Genomic DNA, 19,065 nt, shown 5'->3' with positions numbered 1-19,065 from the left:
ACTGAAATTTGTACCATAAGGGTGTAATGATGTCCAGCCAGTCTGACAAGGCTGAACTTTATCTGTTATGATGTAAGTACATCTGTGCTATGTAACAAAACAGTGTGCTTTTATCCACTCACTCAGCAACTGAAACACATCTCCCATATTCACTGGCATATGGGAGATCTAGGTCTGATACCCAGCTATGCCTGCAGGAAGTAAAACTGGTAAGTATTTTGTGGTGCTGGTAGAAATCTCTCAATCCTTTGCTAGGTACTTAGCAATTAAATATTAACTAAGCCAGAGAAAACATGAGAGCATGATTCTAGCCTTGTAGTTTACAGTTAATACTTGCAGATGGTCTCAGGGCTCCATTGTTGACCTCTGAGTATCTTAAACACTAAGCTATAGATATCCTAACCTAAGGGTCTGCATCTGTCTTCAAATCTCCGCTTAGTGTGGTTAATATTTAATTATTCTGTGAAAATCAGAAAAGCTTCAGTGGTCCAGTGTGACCTGCAGCAGTAGGGCAGGAAGGTTGAGCATGTAAATTCAGGACACTTGAAGTGGAGGAGAGGATGGAGTGGATGCTTCAATGAACCTCAGTTTGAACCTCGGTGCTTTACAGCTGGGAAGGACTGGGACATACAAAGCCTTTGTGGAAGAAGCCATCAGATTTTGCATTTCTGCTGCTGAAACCAGAATTTGGCTCATAGCAGTTGAAGTTTTTTGCCTTAGCTTTGAAAAATTGCTTGACAGTTTCTGAGTGAACTTAAGTCCAGGAAAAAGCTGAGAAGCTAACTGAAAACTGCAGGATGCATCCAAGAAGTGCATGGGGGAGATTTTGCCTGCCCTAAGAAGGGTTTCCCATTTCTTATGTCAGAAACCAACAGTGAAAAAGTGAGTGGTTTTTGTGGGGAAGAGTAAAAGTTATCTTTAAAATGAATGCCAACCTTTGTAAAAAGATAAAGTATTTCTACAACAACTATGCCGCGAGACAGGTTTTGCCAGTGTGCAGTTACATCTTACCAGATATGCCCCACTTCAGAATTACTCTCTCAGTCTTTGTATTTCAGTTCCCCAGAAAGTTTCTGAGCTGAAGGCCGGTGGTGGTGGCTGGCTGAGGTCTCTGCGAGTGAGCTGGCTGCCCCCTGCGGGAGACTGGGAGAGGTACCGCCTGCTCCTGTGGAACCGCTCCGCCCTGGTGCTCAACACCACCCTCGAGAAGGACACCACAGAGTACCTCATCCACGACGTGGGCCTCATCCCGGGGAGGCAGTATGGCGTGGACGTCGTTGTGGAGAGTGGCGATTTGCAGAGCAAGAGTAGTTGCATGGGGAGAACAGGTCAGCGTGCTCGTCTGGGAAGTGTGAAAGTGCAAAATGTTCAGCTGGGCTCTGTGGACATTGAGAAAGAGTACTGGGGAATCCATAGATGAATTTCACTATTAATACAGTAAAAAGGAGCTCCCTTATAAACAACAGAAATAATTATTTTTAGCAGTTCTGTGAAAACTTTCAGGGTTATTTTTGCGGTAAATGTTTTATTAGTGAAAGTTTTGGGAATTATATCACCATTCTATCATGACTGAGGCATTACACTACATATAGAATATTTCACTTATATTTTGTAGCTGATTGTAGGCATCCTATATAGTTCTTAAAGAGAGCAATCTTCCTGTATTGTTCATCAGTATTTTCATTGGCAAACTGGTTTTCTTGCCAGCCTGTATAAAGAATATCAGCGGTGTTAACCAAAGCTGGCTGAGGTGTATGTGTGGCTGTTCCATAACATCCCAGTTCTTGTTCCTGTGCTCCAGAAAGAAAATGGGGTTGGTCTGTTCAAGTCAGCCTTTCCAAAGGAAATCCATATACACTTCAAGGACATGAGTGGAATTCTTTTGCAGCATGTTTGTCAAAGCCACAACTGATTGCTTCAAGCTTAAAAAATAATTGCAATATAATTGTTAATGTTTCTGCTCTATGAATGCAAAATAAGTGCAATTCAGAGGAAAAGAAGACTTGGAGGATGAGTATCAGGCAAGGCTCAAGCCTGAGCCTAGTCTCACTGGAGAATGTGAGATAAGATAGGGCCACCCTACTTTATCCTCACCCTTCCTTCCCGAGGGCTCCATTTTGTTAATTTTGCACAATGGCAAGACCAGTAGAAGCTACATAACTGAAGCTTTCTCTAACTTCTAGCCAACTTGATCAGAGGAAGGCACATTCTTGTCTTGTTTACTTTGATATACATTACAAGTAACTAAATTTATGATGTGACTTTTAATTGACACAGCTAAGCGATTAGAACATGGTCCAATAAATACTATCCAGCAGTGCGTGTATCACGACTGTGTTTGACCCACAGTCAGGTACATAATGTACCTGTTATGAAGCATGGGTATTAGGCCCTATTCTGATTTAATTTTCTCTTACATAAACCCACAGTCTTGGAAAGTGAGTTGTATTTCAACATAACAGGGACAAAATCAGATCCAAGGACTACGTTAGGTAACAGATGCCCTCTGTGTGCATGCATGCACACACACACACACACACACATGAACACAGACAGAAATTCACTGATCAAATTCTTTCTTTTATACCACTGTAAGTTTGGAGTGTCTCCCAACTTGACTGAGATATGAACCAGTGCAAAATCAATGTCACTCTGACCTTGTAATTTGCATCCTTGTTTGTTACAGCTAAATTGGTGTAGATCTGTTTTGTGGTACAAATGTTTTATATCCCTGTCTAGCACCCACAATTCAAGAGGAAGCTCACTGACTTCACTGCATTTCCATTCATATTGAAATATATATCCTTGCATAAGTTTAAACCTAAGCATTACAGCCATAATGCATTGCTGAATGCTGCTGCTACAGCCCTTTACTGGAAGAGTAGCACAAATACTAGATTTGTAAGACTGACTTCCTAGAGAAAGGTAAAGAATCTCCTCTTGATTACAAATACTCTGCTGCTGTCACATTTTTGTCCTACGGAACAGATTCCTTACAGCAGCTTGAGATATGGCATCTGTGTTCACTACGAAGTCCTGTTCTCATTGTGATATTTGTGTGCTTTTACAGCTCCAGAGCCTGTTCTCCAGCTCCGTGTGAAGCATGCTAATGAATCTTCACTTAGTGTCATGTGGATGACCCCTGCTGCGGAATGGGATAGCTATGTGGTTTCACTGGGAGACAGGGATCTTACTGTCATAAAAAAGGGGCTTGCAAAAGAAGCTAAGGAATTCACCTTCACTGACTTGGTACCTGGAAGAAAATACACAGCTACCATCACTACCATTAGTGGGATTTTAAGCAACTGGACTTCAGTGGAAGGAAGAACAGGTATCAGCCTGTCAAACTATTTCAATTTTTACTTCTGTTAAGCAGTAACAACTTTCTGTGCTTTGTAGTGAACTCAATGAACTCAGTGTCTAAATCTCAAAAGTCTTGAATGTACATTTGTTTCCTCAACAGGAAAGTTATGTTTCTGAGTCTCTCATTTCTGGCTGTCAGTTATCATGCAGTATTTATTTAAGGTTTTGAGGAAATGGATATGTAATTCCTGGCAAAACAGTTTTCTGAAATACTATGTCACGTCTGATCAATCTACATTAACACAAGATTCCATATAAGAAGAACAATTTTCACTGGGTATCTTCAGGAAGGTCACTTCCTTGATTCAAAGCATTCATCATCTGGGAAAAAAAAAAACACTGCCACACAGGAAAATGTTGCTTTAGGGGGAAACATTCCAACGCTGACAGACACAAAACATATGTGACCTTGAAAATGTATTTTCAATCTCTCTGCTCTTCTGATTCCAGAATCTGTGTTTGTTACTTAGGATGATGACTATGACACAAGGAAGGTCCCATTCCAACCCCTGCAGAGTGCTAATTTTGTGCACGCATTCAAGTTTTAAACCATATGTGTTGCTTTACTGTGCTTGACTTATGCATTCTCCAGTGCAAGCAAGGCCTTAAAATGTATCTCTGGTCTGGCACAGTACAGGGAAAACCAAGCTGTGAGTGTATGAATCTAATCATGCCTATATCTTGATAGTGGTCCTTACTTAAATATTGTAACTCCTTCCAAGACCTGAAAAGTTTGACTTACTTACACTTTTGACTAATCACTTCTCTGCTATGTGATTAGATAGCTGGGATTTCACTTCCTTCTGCCTTATGCCCTTTAGGAGGCCTATTCAGGCATAAAGGTTACAGTGTCCCACCTCACTAGTATGAATCGATGCTTGAAAACACATCAGGCACGGATAGTGTGTCAGTATTACATTCAAAGTGATAAAGAATGGACATCAATGAATTTGACCGTGGGCCTTCATAAGCATTCCAAAGCTCTGGGTCTTCTTTGCAGTTAGAACAGCTTACTAAGCTTGCAAAATATTGCAGTAAATATGACAGAAATAGGTCTTACATGCATCCCGGACTGGTCAGCTTCTAGTGAAGCCTGAGGTATCACTAAAAGTGCCTTTAGCACAGAAAAGTGTCACTTCAGTGTCTTGTTGGAGCTTACTGTGTTACGACAGCATTATAAAACAGGTGGGATTTTTGATTCAGTTTTTTATCAACATTACATTTTCTTCAGCTGTGTGCCTAATTTTCTAGCTTTTGTTAATGATTGTTAATCCAGTACTGTGTGTGCAAAAAGGTTGATATAAAACAAGAGATGAAGCTTTCAGTCACATTTCATAAAGTTAGAGTGTTCTTTCTTTCAGTTGTGCTTGGTCATGTAAGCAGAAATACTTAGAAAGAAGTAACTGTATTACCTTGCTTTGACCAAATATTGTCAAATTAAAAAGAAATGGATTTTGGGTAAAATTTGTGCTAGATATTCCATTCCTTTCGTTCTTTCTTTTTCGTTTTTGGTCTAGCTAAATTCATCAGCTTATACTTAGGTAAATGTTATGTTTTGTTTAACAATTAATTCATCTTTTGATGCTAGAAAAGTTAGTATCCTGCAGATCTTCTGACGTAAAAAGTACAAACAAAGCCATCCATCTCAGTTACCCCCAAAATTAAAGGGTCTGACACTTCTCTGAGGTACAGATGACTGTGCCTGAGGTATTCATCTAAGTAGTTTGCCAATTAATAGGAATAGAAGAGCAAAGAGAGAATGAAAGACACAGACTGTATTTGAAATAGTGTCCAAAAAAACAAGTGGTTTCCTAAATTGATGGCTTTTGTTTAATGGTATTTATAAAATGCCATCTCTTCCAGTTCTCTGATCTTGAATCATTTTGGCCTGACTGAGAAAAGCTGTGCTAAAGCCTGAAAGACCTTTCTGTGCCTTAGATAGTTTCCCATAGACCACATCCCATCAGACAGGAAGCAGTCCACAGTTAGATTATTTTTAGTCCTGTTGAGTCTGGCTGCAAATTGGAATGTTCTTTTGATGCACTTCCTCAGTGTAACTAAACTTGGGTTATTTGAGGGACTTTGTTTTGTTTTATTTTGTTTCTCCTCAGTAACATTATGACAATTTTCTTTGCAGTACCAGCCCAAGTGACTGGTCTGAACGTGGCAAGTCAGGGATCAACCAACAGCTTGTTCACCAACTGGACAAGAGCACTGGGAGATGTAGACTCATACCAAGTGCTACTGATTCATGAGAATGTTGTCATTAAAAATGAGACTGTTCCCAGTGAAACCAACAGATACCACTTCTATCCCCTGAAACCTGGAGGACTCTATTCAGTTGTTGTCACCACTGTCAGTGGGGGGATATCTTCAAGGCAAACGATTGCAGAGGGGAGGACAGGTAAAAAGGAAAATACTCCAGCATGTCTTTTGTCAGTCCCTAAAAGCTGAATTTATTAAAGAGAATGGTCTTGTGATTAAGCCACTGCACTGAAAATTCAGAAAGACAGGAGTTTCAGCCATATAATTCCTGTATGTGACCTCAGGCACACTGTGGGTCCAGATCATGTTAACGTATCTTTAGGGAGCTAACTGCTCTGCCTACAACAGGAACTCTGTACAGCAAGATCACTCTGTAGTGAAGACAAAAATATGCCCTGAGAGTGATGTACAGCTGTGGCAGGTGAATGACTCCTTGGAAGGGACTTTCTTGTTCCATTGACTAGATGGCAGCATAGGGTGATTACTCCTTACTTAGGTGTGCAAATTATCTGCCTAAAGGTGGTGGGATGAATTTGTGTCTCAGTCTCTCGTGACCCGTTCTTTTTCTCCAGTCCAACATTAAAGAATGTCCACCAGGACAGTCATTGTGAGGCCCTTTGTACTGCATAGGACAGGATTTACTATTGCATCAAATTCTGTAAGTTTAATGGCTCATGAAATGTAATACCAGTCCTTTGGATATTTAAACAGAGGGAAAAATTGACAACACAGTGCAATTTCACCCTTTATGTGAATTTGACAAGGGCCAGGCATGCTGCAGTTTGCTCCAACGTTCTCCTTGAAATCAGCTATTTTCAGGGCAAAAAAAAAGAAAAGCAATTGGAGAAGAATTACACTAAAAGGCTTAAAGTACATAAACATATTTTGTAAAATCTAATTTTTTTGACTCTGACAGCTGATGGCCAGCCCATCTACTCAGGTAAGTCAGTTCAGTGCATCAGAGTCCAGTGAAAATGTGGCAGTTCATTATTAAGGTCTGCCCCTGTAAAAACTCTTGATAGTTTTGTACCTGAGTGATGGTAGTTCTGGCAATGATGTGGAGCCTTTGAGCTCACCTTGCTGGCTTGAAAAACAATTCAAAATTGTTGAAATTTCATTCATGTATTGACCACTAGGCGTCAGAGAACTCATTGTAAATGAAACACATTCTGCTATGGGCCTCAACTTCATGCAAGCTTCAGTAGTTACTGCTATTACTGGTCAATGGGAATTTGAGAGGATAACTCATCCTCTGGGATTCTGTAAGTGCTGGGATCGTGCCACCAAAGACAATTTCCTTCACTGTATTCAAAAAAGTAGATGAGTGCTGCTGAGCGGGATTCAGTGCAGAGCTTCTCAGGAGTCCTAGACTGTATTTTGCAGGGTGGCATTCCAGGCATTCTCACAACAATAGGAATTGACTTGTTAAAGCTCTTCTGTTTTTTCCTCTTTGTTGCACAGTTCCTTCCAGCGTGACTGGAGTAACAGTAAATAACTCAGGTCGCAGTGACTACCTCAGTGTTTCTTGGCTGCCAGCTTCTGGAGATGTAGACAGTTATTTGGTAACACTCTCTCACGATGACCAGATTGTTCAGACTCTCACCATTTCCAAATCCTTCAGTGAATGCTCCTTCAGCAGCCTTACTCCTGGGACACTTTACAATGTGATGATAACCACAAAGAGTGGGAAGTATGAAAATTACTCCTTCAGCCAGGAACGAACAGGTAAAGAGAGCCTCTGAGCAAATCCAGTCACCATAACCACTTTGTATAGCCATTATTAATTATCTATCAATATCTGACCAAACTGGGATGGGTGAGTAGGGGTTGAAGGGTCAAACCATAAAATTACAGCTTTATAGACTTAGTTTTATTCTTATGCCCCTACTGCTGCTTTATGTCATAGAAAATTACTTTAGCATGGATAAAAGTCATGTGTCAGTTCTTGTGAGTGAGCAGAAATCATGTATCAGTTTTGGCTCAAATGCAATTTCCTGCCCTTAACCCCTCTGCTTGGCTCTTCAAGTATATCCTGCAGAGTATCCCCATGAAAAGTTACTCAAGCACTGAAAGAATGGGATAGGATAGGCTAACTACTAAAATATTAGTAAAGCGTCGCATAAATGAATAATACCCTTGTCTATTGTTTTTGGTCACGTAACACTCATGTCTGTGTTTTTTGTCATGCAGTGTTCAAGGAGATTATAACAGGAATAGATAAATTTCAGAGAAGGGTGGCAATAATGATGGAAAACTTTTTAAAACTTCCTCAAAGATTGAAAAGACCGAGACTTTACACTTGGTAAACCAATAGAACATAAGAAAGATGGTAAGAGGTGTTAAAATGACAGAGTATCAAGTTAGTGCAGTTTTAGGCTTCTCATGATGCAAGTGCAAATCCAAGGGACAGCAATTTAAATGAGGAGAAGCAAATTCAGGATTAGTGTGAACCTGTGAAACTCACTGCTATAAGCAAAACTAACCAAGTTCCAAAAGACCAAAAATTGGAAAGGCAAACCATTGTCATATGATGTAAAGCAGCCTGGAAACTGCAGTTACTATTTTAGAGGGTAGGGTATAGCTTAAACCCACATTGTGGTCTTTTTGCAACTTCCTCAGAAAAGTCTGGTAATTACCACAAATACAGGCCACTACAGCAACTCCTGTTACTTCAGGGAGTTATTACTTTCTGAATCTTTAATTGTGTTTTTTCTTTCAGTTCCTTCAAGTGTGCAGGGACTTACTGTCAGCAATTCAGCCAGAAGTGACTACTTGAAAGTGTCCTGGTTACATGCCTCTGGATATTTTGATAATTATGAAGTGATCATCAAGAACAACAATGATTTCATCCAAACAAAAAGTATCCCAAAGAATGAAAATGAATGTGTGTTCACTAATCTGGTCCCAGGGAGGCAGTACAGTGTCACTGTCAGCACAAGGAGTGGGAAGTACGAAACTAGTGAAAGGGTCTATGGCAGAACAAGTAAGTAAACACCCTGGAAACATCCTGAGACACTCCAGGATTTTTTTCTATTTACCATACCTGGGCTCAAAAATCTCATATGATTTTAACATAGAATGTTGAGTGTGACTCTTTGAATGTGTGTCATTCCAAATACGGAAAGCAGTATTTAGTTTATGACCAATGTTTAAGTTACAGACGTACAGAAAGTGAAAGACCCGTGCTGTGCACTTGGAAAGCAAATCTTGAAACATGGAAAACTGAATAACAGTTGTACAGATTTCCACATAAGCTCAATATTTATGCTTGAACTATGCCAGAATGTACAAGACATTTTTTTCTCTTTGTGGAAATGTATAAGCAAGAAGATAGGCTAGACCTCACTCTACTCAAATTACCACAAGAACTGGAGTTGGAGAGCATGGGGCAAGAGCGGTAAGGTGGCTAGTTGTGAGCCAGCAGGGATCTGGATGCAATCTGCCTATCTTCATAAGGCACTACATATAAGCTAATGAGCCATGCTAAGAAACTGAGTTTATTAGCACAGATGTACCACTGGGCAAAAATAACTGACCTGCGTCTGGCAGGAGTTGGGAACTGCGCAGTGTTGTGCTGTATCACATAGACTGATTGCCTTGGGTCTTCACTAGCTCAGGCCTCTTTGCACCACATTTGTTGTACATGCAGATCCTACTCCATTTTTGTTGGCTATGCAAACTCCCTGCAGGATCCATTATTATTTGTTTATTATTTTTATGCTGATAGATTGTGGACTCCCTGTTCTGAAATGGGGCCTTCCAGTGTTAGATATGGTGCAAACCACAAACATCAACCCTTGCTAATAAGTGTGATCTACTGCTTTTCCTAGGGAACTGAACAAAAAGTTTTAGCTCAGGAGCATGGCTTCAGAGCTGTTACCTTGTTGCTGTCATCTGGTAATAGTACTGAGAAGTTTCCTATCTTTGTTCTCACCTCTTCAGTGCCAGAGTCAGTGAAGGAACTGACCCTTAGTAACAGGAGCACAGAAGATCTGCAGGTAACTTGGTCAAAGGCTGAGGGAGATGTTGATAAATATGAGATTCAGCTCCTCTTCAATGACATGAAGATCTTCCCACCCATTTTTCTTGGGAACACCATTGAGGAATATTGGTTCACAGCTCTGACTCCAGGACGTTTATACAAAATTCTTGTCTTGACCATCAGTGGAGATGCACAACGCGCTACTTTCATAGAAGGCCTGACAAGTAAGAAATAACGTGGTATTTAAAATGTGTTGGGGGTTCTCTAGAGGAAAGAATGAGGCACAGAAAATTAAGAGTGAACCATGATCTTATTTGAGCTCCTGTAACACCGACACAAAGAGAGCAGATATCATTGAAAATGCCTCTAGTACTTCAGCCAACTTGATCTGTGCTTAATAAACAAATGTCACAGTTACCAATATTTCTTGTTGGCAGATAATCTGATTTGTTGCATAGGAATGGTATTTAGATGCCAGTGTTTGGGTTCCTGTTATTCCCGTGCGTGCCATTTGTTTGCTTAGTATCTCTAGATAAATCACTTAAGCTGTTTTATGCCAATGCTTACCCACCTGAAGTGAATGGGTGAGTTTATAACTGCAAAATGGCTAAGTAAGTAAGTGTACATAAAGAGCTTTGATGTTCTGAGATGTTTCTAAATCATCATTTGGAGAAGAGGGAAATTATCCAGACGAAAGATCATAGAAACTTTTTTCTGGTTAACTTACATTTTCTTTACTTTTGTTCCTGTAAACACATAGAATTGTTTTTCTAAAATGGCGCAATCCTACACAAATGTCTTCACCTTTACTTGTGTTTACTCATGAGTGAAATTACTTGTACCTTTAAATGCTCTTTGTCCTTTGAATCATTTGCTGTGGCCATAAAAAAGTAGGAATTAAAAAGTCTTAATCGAACAGGAAATTTGTGAGCAGGTGCCTTTGTGTTCCCTTTTTTTTCCAGTTCCAAGTGTGGTCAGAAACATTCATGTGTCACCCAACGGCATGACAAGCAGCCTGAAAGTGAGCTGGACTCCTGGAGGTGGAGATGTTGATTCCTACACAGTGACTATATTTCAGCAAAACCATCAGCTTGATTCCCAGAGTGTCTCCAAACACGTCTCTGAGCACATGTTTCACAAGTTGGAAGCTGGGGAGCAGTACCGGGTGGTGGTGCAATCTAACAGTGGCACCTTGCACAACAGCTTAACAGCTTTTGGGAGAACAAGTACGTTTCTTTTCAGACAAGGAGGAAATTGCGTTATGTCTTCCCAGAAGTTGACCCTTATTTAATAATGTTTATGAACTTATCATTGGGTATGGGGACACCTGGACTCATGAGAAGTTCTTATCTCAAAGAGCGTTGAGTCCTCACTCTTGCAAACACTTAGGCATGGGTCCGTTAATAACAGTGAGATCTGTCACGTGAGTAAATTTAGCTGGGTGAATGTGTGTGGAATTCAAGTCCCCAGGCCAAAGTGTGCCTTCATAGGGTGAATGCAGTTCTGTCCCTCCCCAGTCCTGTGCCTGCTCCCATCCAACACAGACATCTGCAGGGCTCCATGTAGTCAAGTACTGTGTTCTAGCAAAGCCCATTGCATGGTCAAGGCTTGTTAGACAGTGTATTGCCCCAATATACTGCATGTCGGAACACACAAAACAGTGAAACACCTTGTTTTTGATCCATCCTCTCTCTTTCGCACCTGCATGTGTTTGCTGTGGCCTTGGCTTTTGTGCAGTAGCTGCTGGCTAATGTTTTCTATTCTGTGCCACTGTTTTGCACCAATTTACTGCTGCTTTATTTTTCAGTTCTTTTTCACAGGCCTTTCTTAACTGTTTCGGTCAATTCATCTCACTCTCCTTCTCCCTCTTTTCATGATAATTTTTATATATCTATGGCTTCTCCATGCCCAGTTCAGATGTCCATGATGCTCTGTAACTTCATCTGATTGTATTTATGTCTAGGAATTATTTGCTTGAGTAAACACATGCACAGACATTCCTTTTCCCACAAGTGAACATGCAAATGTATTAAGATATTTTCTATTAATTACTCTATTCACAGTTGTGTATTGAGTGGTCTGTATTTCACCTGGTAATGTCCTGTCTTTAACTGTTGCTTCCAGTTCCAGCCTCTGTCCAGGAATTGTTAGCCCACCATACTTACAGCAGTCATTCCTTGTTAGTAACCTGGCACAAAGCTCCTGGCGTAGCTGAAAGATATGACATTCTGCTCTTGAATGAGCAAGGAGTCCTCCTGAGCAACAAATCAGAGCCAGCTACTGCCAAACAGCACAAATTTGAAGATTTGTTAGCTGGCAAGAAGTATAAAATACAAGTTTTGACAGTCAGTGGTGGGCTCTTCAGTAAACAAGCAGAAACTGTTGGCCGAACAGGTAACTATAACATCTCGGTTTATTTATAGTTCCCTCAGTCAGATATCATTAAACACATGAATCATCTGTATATCTTGACTCTGGAGATTCTAGTAGGAACAGACTCCAGATATTTATGCATCATTTTTCCTGATATGTGCTTGGTATATGAATCTGAAATTTGTTAGCATAATAATGTGGCCACGGCTCATAACAAGGATATTAAACCAAAGTGCTGAATGCTTCCCTCAGTCTGTCTGTTATGGAACTATCTGAATGCTTTATTGTCATCAAGTTTTTAATTCACAGTCTCAGGACTCTTAGCACAGGATTTGATGTGAATACACACCTCTAAACTTAGAGTGAAGTCTTTCAGTCTTTACTCGATTAAAGCTTCTTGTAGGAACTAATGGACAGTTCTGTGTGAGCACAGGCTGGAGAACCAGGCTTGCTGGGAAATACAAACATTGTATTGGAGAGACTCAGTGGCACCTCATCAGTGCTTTCCCCTTCTGAAAGTTGCTGTTGACATTACTTAGCTACTTAATTGAAATGTATTCCAGTCATGAGTTGTTTATTTATTAAAAATTCAGCTTAGTGGCTAGACACTTTGATATTTACTCTTGCTTTTATCCTTCTTTTCAGTTCCAGCAGCTGTCACAAATCTGAAGGTCACAGAGAACACCACTGACCGACTGTCCTTCAGCTGGACCACCTCGCAAGGGGAGCTTGATTCATATGACATCTTCCTATATAACCCAGACAAGTCCCTTCACGACAGGATTTCAGGAGAGCAGCACCTCCAGCAGTGTTCATTCCAAAACCTGCAGCAAGGCAGGATGTATCGAATGGTGATTGTTACCCACAGCGGAGACCTCACTAACGAATCATCTGTCTTTGGAAGAACAGGCAGGAACATCTAAGAAAAACATCTGTATCCAGTGTGGTGCTCGTGGGGGACACCAGTGGGCTGGTCTGAGCCTGATGCTCATCCTAGATTAGAGGAACTATTAGAAATATCAAAATTGTTTCTTATACGTGAAAAGCATTAGACAAATAAGAAGGTAAATTCTGATTGATGTGGTTACAAGAGGAAAAATGAAGCAAAGACCTTTACAGTAGTTCCCAGGTACTCAGGTCAGGAGAAGGACATCCCAATGTATGCTGCTTAAAGAAAACAGCTGTCTCCCATCCTAAAAGCAATATTGGTCTATGAGTGGAAAAGACAAAAAGGCAAAGCAAGTAGGGTTAACGGGGTAGACAATCTACCAGTGAAATAACTTGTTTCCCATGGAGAGCTCTGACTGAAGCTCTATGTTTGTTCAGCCACACGTGGGAAACAGTTTCCTCAGCAGCTCTAGCAGCACTGACACTCTGTGAAACCTTTCTTTATTCTCTGAGGCACCATACAGTAACCCATCTGTAAGACTGCCTCTGGACAGTGGTGCACTTTCTTCAGTGACCTCAGAATTGAATGTTTCCAGACATTGACTGGAAAAAAGCTGCTTAACATTTGCAAAACTATCTACTATAAACATTTCAGTCTCTTTTGGGGACAGTGGCAGTTCAAAATAAGAAAGAAAACTGTTGAGATATATTTCCTGATGCTTCCTGGCTTTTTGGCCAGCTGTGGTGGCTGTCTAGTTTATTACAGGTCTGTCATTACAGGATAAGTGTAAGGTCTGCTTAACCTTGTTGCTTCCCTCACTCTAAGGATGTTCTACATAAAGTAATAATCATCACCTTTTTTTCAGTACCAGCCCCAGTTGTTGGTCTCAAGGCATCCAACCGAAACATGACAGACAGTCTGTGGTTCACCTGGGGTCCAGCAGCAGGAGATGTTGACTTCTATGAGCTAAATCTTTACAACCCAAATGGGACACAGAAAGAAACATGGCACAGGAAAGACCTGAAAGAGTGGCATTTCCAGGGGCTCATTCCTGGCAGAAAGTACACTCTGGTTGTGGTGACTCACAGTGGTGACCTGACCAACATGGCAAATGCTGAAGGAAGAACAGGTAAAAGACACAAAAGCTTTGGGATTTTTGTTTAATCCCATCTGTTAGAATTCATATTAGTTCACAACTATGCAACAGACTTATTCTGAGGGAGGATTTATTCTAAGAGTCACTGAAGGTGTAAAGATAAAGGATATCCTTAAGGGTATTAAACCAATGGAGTGTGATTTTGTTCAGCACTGTTTTTCTTTCAAAGGCTCAGGAATCTGTAATGGCTGTGAAGGTCACCACCATCAGCACAGATGCAGTAACTGGCGGTGTACATGGGATAATATAAACCACTTTTTTGTAATGCATGAAGAAAATAATGCATGTTTCATCTTATTTGTCTTGTGTAAAAATTTGTTTAAGAATCTCTTTTGTTTTTTCCTTTTTTCTCCCCTTTCTGTGTAGCACCCAGCCCTCCTAACACTGTATCATTTACTGATGTTGCAAACACTTCTTTATCAATCACTTGGCTGGGTCCTCCTGACTGGACAGACTATGACGATTTTGAGTTGCAGTGGCTTCCAAAAGATGCCCTCACAGTATTCAATCCCTACAGCAGCAGCAAATCTAAAGTACGTATCATCTATGGCCTGCGACCAGGAAGACTGTATGAGTTCGGTGTCAGAACTGTCAGTGGCGACAGCTGGAAGACATACAGTCAGTCACAGTCTGCAAGTGTGAGGACGAGTAAGTAGCAATTTCCATTGCACCCTAACACTCAGCTGGAGAAGACGCAAAACTGTTAAATCTTACCAATTCCTTTTGCAGTCAGTAATTTCCATTAATAAATTAATGAATGATGGTGATGAATTCAGCTAGATCCTAAACCCTTGCTGTGTGCAAAGTCAACTGTTTAAAGATTGAAAATGGACATACATTTACAGTCTTCACATCCAGAGTGGGGCTGTTTGGTTGCAGAGCCTGAATCAATCAGTTTCAAGGGTAAAATAAGGCTGAATATGCAAACTTCTCTGACAGTAGGCTATTGAAATAATCAAAATGTTTCTGAACGATCAGGCAGGAAGGATGAATGAGACCCTGCTGTACTAGATTTGAAACTGTAGTCAGTGTGTTTCACTGCTCTGCATTTCTGTCCGTGTCTGTGGATCCACATCATCTCTAGCTGTCTCTAGCAACCTCAGTAGCAGGCTGATTTGAAAAAGTGACCTGGAATTGTAAAAATAACTGAGCCTTGGCAAACCCTCATGTCACTTGAGGTAGGATTCAGCTCCAAATTGATGTCTATGTTTAGTAAGTTGAATAGCGCTTTAGACTTCATTCAACATATTAATTAAAATGAGAGCGTAGCTACCTCTTTCACCTGTATTTAATCACTTAAATGTAGATGTCTGCCATCTGAAAGTGAAATCCCATCTTTGTTACATGTCGCGTGTTATAAATAGTGCTCCCATATTAGATGGATAAAGCATACTTCTGTGGTGTGTTTAAGTGATACGGACACACCACGTGCTACCCAAGAAACCAGATCAGTCATGAGATGACAGTATCAGTATTGACTGATACTGTTGACCACATGTAACCTCCAAATAAGTTGTAACAGATTTCTAGAAATCCATTGTTTTGCAGTGTTGCTGTTCTTGTTAAGACTTCAGCAAGTAGTTTTGTTTGCTTGTTTTCACAATTAATTACTGAAGCTTCACAAACCTGATGAGGCTGATGTCACTAGATCCGATTTCAGGTGGCTAAAAGGAGTTAGACAGCCTTGCCTAATAATCAGGCAGCGCACATTTGCAGGAGAGGTGGGAATCTGGCTCTCAGCCTCCTGCTCTGATCAAATGGTTGATGCAGAATCTAGGGGCTGTAGGATGAGCAGAGAGTGTGTGATGCCTGTCCCTTTTCCCACTGAGCTTCAACTTCTCAACATTCCTCTAGAACCAGACAAGATACAAAGTCTTCATTGTCGGCCCCAGACCTCTACTGCCATTGCATGTTCCTGGACTCCTCCTGATTCTGACTTTGATGGCTATAGCGTCGAATGCAAAAAAATGGACACTCGTGAAGTGGAATTTTCTAAAAGGATAGAAAAAGACAAATCTCTGCTTAATATCATGACCCTCGTTCCCCACAAGCGATACCTGGTGTCCATCAAGGTGCATTCTGCAGACATGACGAGTGACGTAGTTGAAGACAGCACCATCACAATGATCGACCGTAAGTGGAAGTCAGAGTTGCTGTGGAGGGAGGCAGTGAGCAGGAATAAGCAATTGCTTGTGTTGGTTAGACAGCAAAAGGAGTTCTGAACTCCACAATTGCCAACATGTGGCACATGTAATCTGGTGGCAAAAACAGAGTGAACCGGTCCTTTGGTCCCTGTTGTGACAGACAATGCAGGATTTTAACTGTCTTGCCTCTCATTACATTGCCAGACCTGCTTATTTGGCTCATTCACGAAATATAGCCTGAGAAACATGAAAAATTATCCTGTCACTCTGATATTCAGCACCAAAGATGTCCTCATCATCACACACCTTTAATTGTCTTCATGGTTGCTGCTTGGCTTCCTGTGCTTGGCTGTTTCCCCTCACGGATGGTAGCCATCCTCAGCACAAATATCCACCCCTAAGGATGTTGGATTGTGGCACTGTGTCCTCATTGGGCTCTCTGTACACTCTCCTGAGGTGCTACCTGACCAAATCACCTGTAGGAGTTATACTTGAGGGAGGATCACAGATGTCCGTAGCGTATGCTTTGAAACAGCTTCTACAATTTCTCCACCCGTAGGCTGCTGAGTGGAGGGTAGCAGTAGCATCTGCTGGTGGCTCTGCGTGGCCAGGCATCACTGCGGTCAACAGCCTGCCATTGCTGGCCCTAGAGCTGCTCCAGTTTTTGCAGTACCTCTGGATTCAGTGGCACAGCACAGCGCAGAGGCCTGAACTACTCCAGGGCTAAACTTCTCAAAAATGACAGGACGGCCAGGAGGCCTATATTCAGAGATGCCTCTATAGCTGCTTATTAAAAGCCACATTTGTGTGAAATGCTAGATCACAAAACTTGTGTTTGGTTTGGGAACTAGTGAGCTAAGCTATAGAGTCCAATCACCAACCCACCTTCTGCCTTCCCCCATCAATTGCCTTTTAATTGCAACTATGTCATCTCCTTCCTCCACCACGAAGGATGCTACAAATTCAGATGTAGTAAGAACTAGCTACTCGTGTCACAAGAAGTGAGACTGAGTCCTATTTAAAGGTTAGCTGTTTCACGTTTGTTCTTATTTGTTTTGAGTACTGCTGTTCTCCCAGACTCTGGTTAACACTGGAGGCCCTACCTCAAGGGAACACAAAAAATTACATGTAGGTTTTGTGTATCTAAGAGGTTTAGCTAAACAACATATAAATGTGTGAATTATTCATTCTTTTTGCAATCTAAGACCTTTTGAAGTTTAGCCATCTGCTTGCATATTTGACGTTTCCCATACATGCAGTATAGTTTCAGTAATACAGATTTTTAAAAGATTCAGCAATGTAGATCCTTAAAATTCCCACTTTTTCTGCACTAGTCCTCTGAAGGTTTTTACCTATGTACTTTGCTTTCCAGTTTACTTCTGCTGTGTCACTGGGCGAAGTATAGCTTTCTGTCATACAAAGAATGTTTCCTAAGGAAATTCTGCAGTCAGTCTGGAAAATGGTACTCTGTAGTTGAATGCTGTGTCTGGCTGACTCAGGGCTGTTCTCTGGAAAAGGAAGCAGAAATTTAGATGCTTAAAATAGGTAGCTTCCTGTAGCGAGCGTGCTCAGTGGCCTCCAGATACTTGGCTTAAACCTGTGTCATTTTTAGCAGCTACAATTTCTGATTTCATAGATTTAGCGAGACTTTAATGCATTTCCATGTGGGCTTCTGCAGGAATTCCTACTGGGGAGCTGCCACAGTTATTATGGGTAACTCACTGCTGGCTTGTTTCATCCTTTGGCAGTTTCCCTGTGGGAGGTGAAGACACTTTCTTGATTGCAAAGAAAATAGAATCAGAGACTTGGGTCCCATTAGCTGAGCTGTGTTACGAATTGAATTTCCCTTACTTGGTCTAGCTCACAGCAAATACATAGATAATGCTTTCTCTCTTTTTTCTTTTTTTTTCTTTTTTAATTACTCAGGTCCCCCTCAGCCTCCTCCAGACATACGAGTGAACAAAAAAGAGGTGCTGATTACCAAATCCTCCATCAACTTTACTTTTAACTGCAGCTGGTTTAGTGATACTAATGGAGCTGTGAAGTACTTCACTGTGGTTGTGAGAGAGTCTGATGGTAAGTGTCATGATTTAATACCATTCTCGCTATAGCCTATAGAGTTACATGGGGAGGTACACCCCCATCACTACACAGCAAAGGAGCTTCTCCTCATCTAGTGGCTGAGTTTCACAGAGGTTTTGGATCTATACCTGCTCCCTCACCTGGGGACTTAGGAACTCAGTCTTCTCCTCAGAGAGACAGTAGCAACTGCAGAGCTCAACCAGAAGCAGTAGTTAGCTTCTGTACTCTAGGTTACGCTCTCATGTGTGTTCAGGAAATTTCCACAGTAGGAGACTTATGTTGGATGCCATTGGCAGTGAACACAGAAGAAACTGCCTTCCTGTGCCCAGATCTCAAAAGGTAGTTTAAATGTTAGGTGGGAGCACTAAGGCAACTCTTGGAGAACCTCAGTAAGCTGTGCTGAGAAGGCAAAGGTAGCATCTCCCAGGTGGTGTTTGTTTACTGAAGAAAATTACTTTGGGTACAGCACTGTAAAATAGAACAGAAATTGCCCTTGTAGCATGCATGTAAACATCCCTTTCTGCAGCTGACCTATATGTGACAAAACAGATGGATGTCTCAACAGTTAATACCTTGGTTTTAGAAGTGGCTTCATTTACTGGCATGCCAGGACATATTTTGTGACCCTTGAGAAAGTTTCTTAGTCCCTCTGTCCGTCAGCCCTCAGGAAAAAAAGCAGAGAGAATATTTCCACTGTATACTCTGTCATGTTTGTGCAGACTATAAAGCTCTTTGGGAAAGGGACTACTCATTGCCATGGCTTTGCCTACCTGAATCTTTTACACATTATTGTGAGTTTCCATTCAGGGGA

At 41.2% G+C, this 19,065-nt stretch overlaps 1 protein-coding gene across 4 annotated transcripts in view; it reads left to right on the top strand.

Annotated features, from left to right (window-relative positions):
• The window catches only part of PTPRB (protein tyrosine phosphatase receptor type B), a 70,283-nt gene that overhangs the window by 28,198 nt on the left and 23,020 nt on the right, over positions 1–19,065 (top strand). For all 4 annotated transcript variants that reach the window (XM_068400422.1, XM_068400419.1, XM_068400420.1 and 1 more), the window contains 13 exons: positions 1,059–1,328; positions 3,071–3,331; positions 5,501–5,767; positions 7,090–7,353; positions 8,348–8,611; positions 9,571–9,834; positions 10,573–10,836; positions 11,735–12,004; positions 12,629–12,892; positions 13,738–14,001; positions 14,395–14,676; positions 15,883–16,161; positions 18,099–18,248. In XM_068400422.1, coding sequence (XP_068256523.1) covers positions 1,059–1,328; positions 3,071–3,331; positions 5,501–5,767; positions 7,090–7,353; positions 8,348–8,611; positions 9,571–9,834; positions 10,573–10,836; positions 11,735–12,004; positions 12,629–12,892; positions 13,738–14,001; positions 14,395–14,676; positions 15,883–16,161; positions 18,099–18,248 — 3,363 coding nt within the window. The remainder of the gene's footprint in view (positions 1–1,058; positions 1,329–3,070; positions 3,332–5,500; positions 5,768–7,089; positions 7,354–8,347; positions 8,612–9,570; positions 9,835–10,572; positions 10,837–11,734; positions 12,005–12,628; positions 12,893–13,737; positions 14,002–14,394; positions 14,677–15,882; positions 16,162–18,098; positions 18,249–19,065) is intronic.

This window comes from Nyctibius grandis, chromosome 5 (genome assembly GCF_013368605.1).
Source record: "Nyctibius grandis isolate bNycGra1 chromosome 5, bNycGra1.pri, whole genome shotgun sequence".
Taxonomy (NCBI): domain Eukaryota; kingdom Metazoa; phylum Chordata; class Aves; order Nyctibiiformes; family Nyctibiidae; genus Nyctibius; species Nyctibius grandis.
The sequence above is the reverse complement of the archived record's forward strand: the minus strand, read 5'-3'. Positions and strand labels throughout refer to the sequence as shown.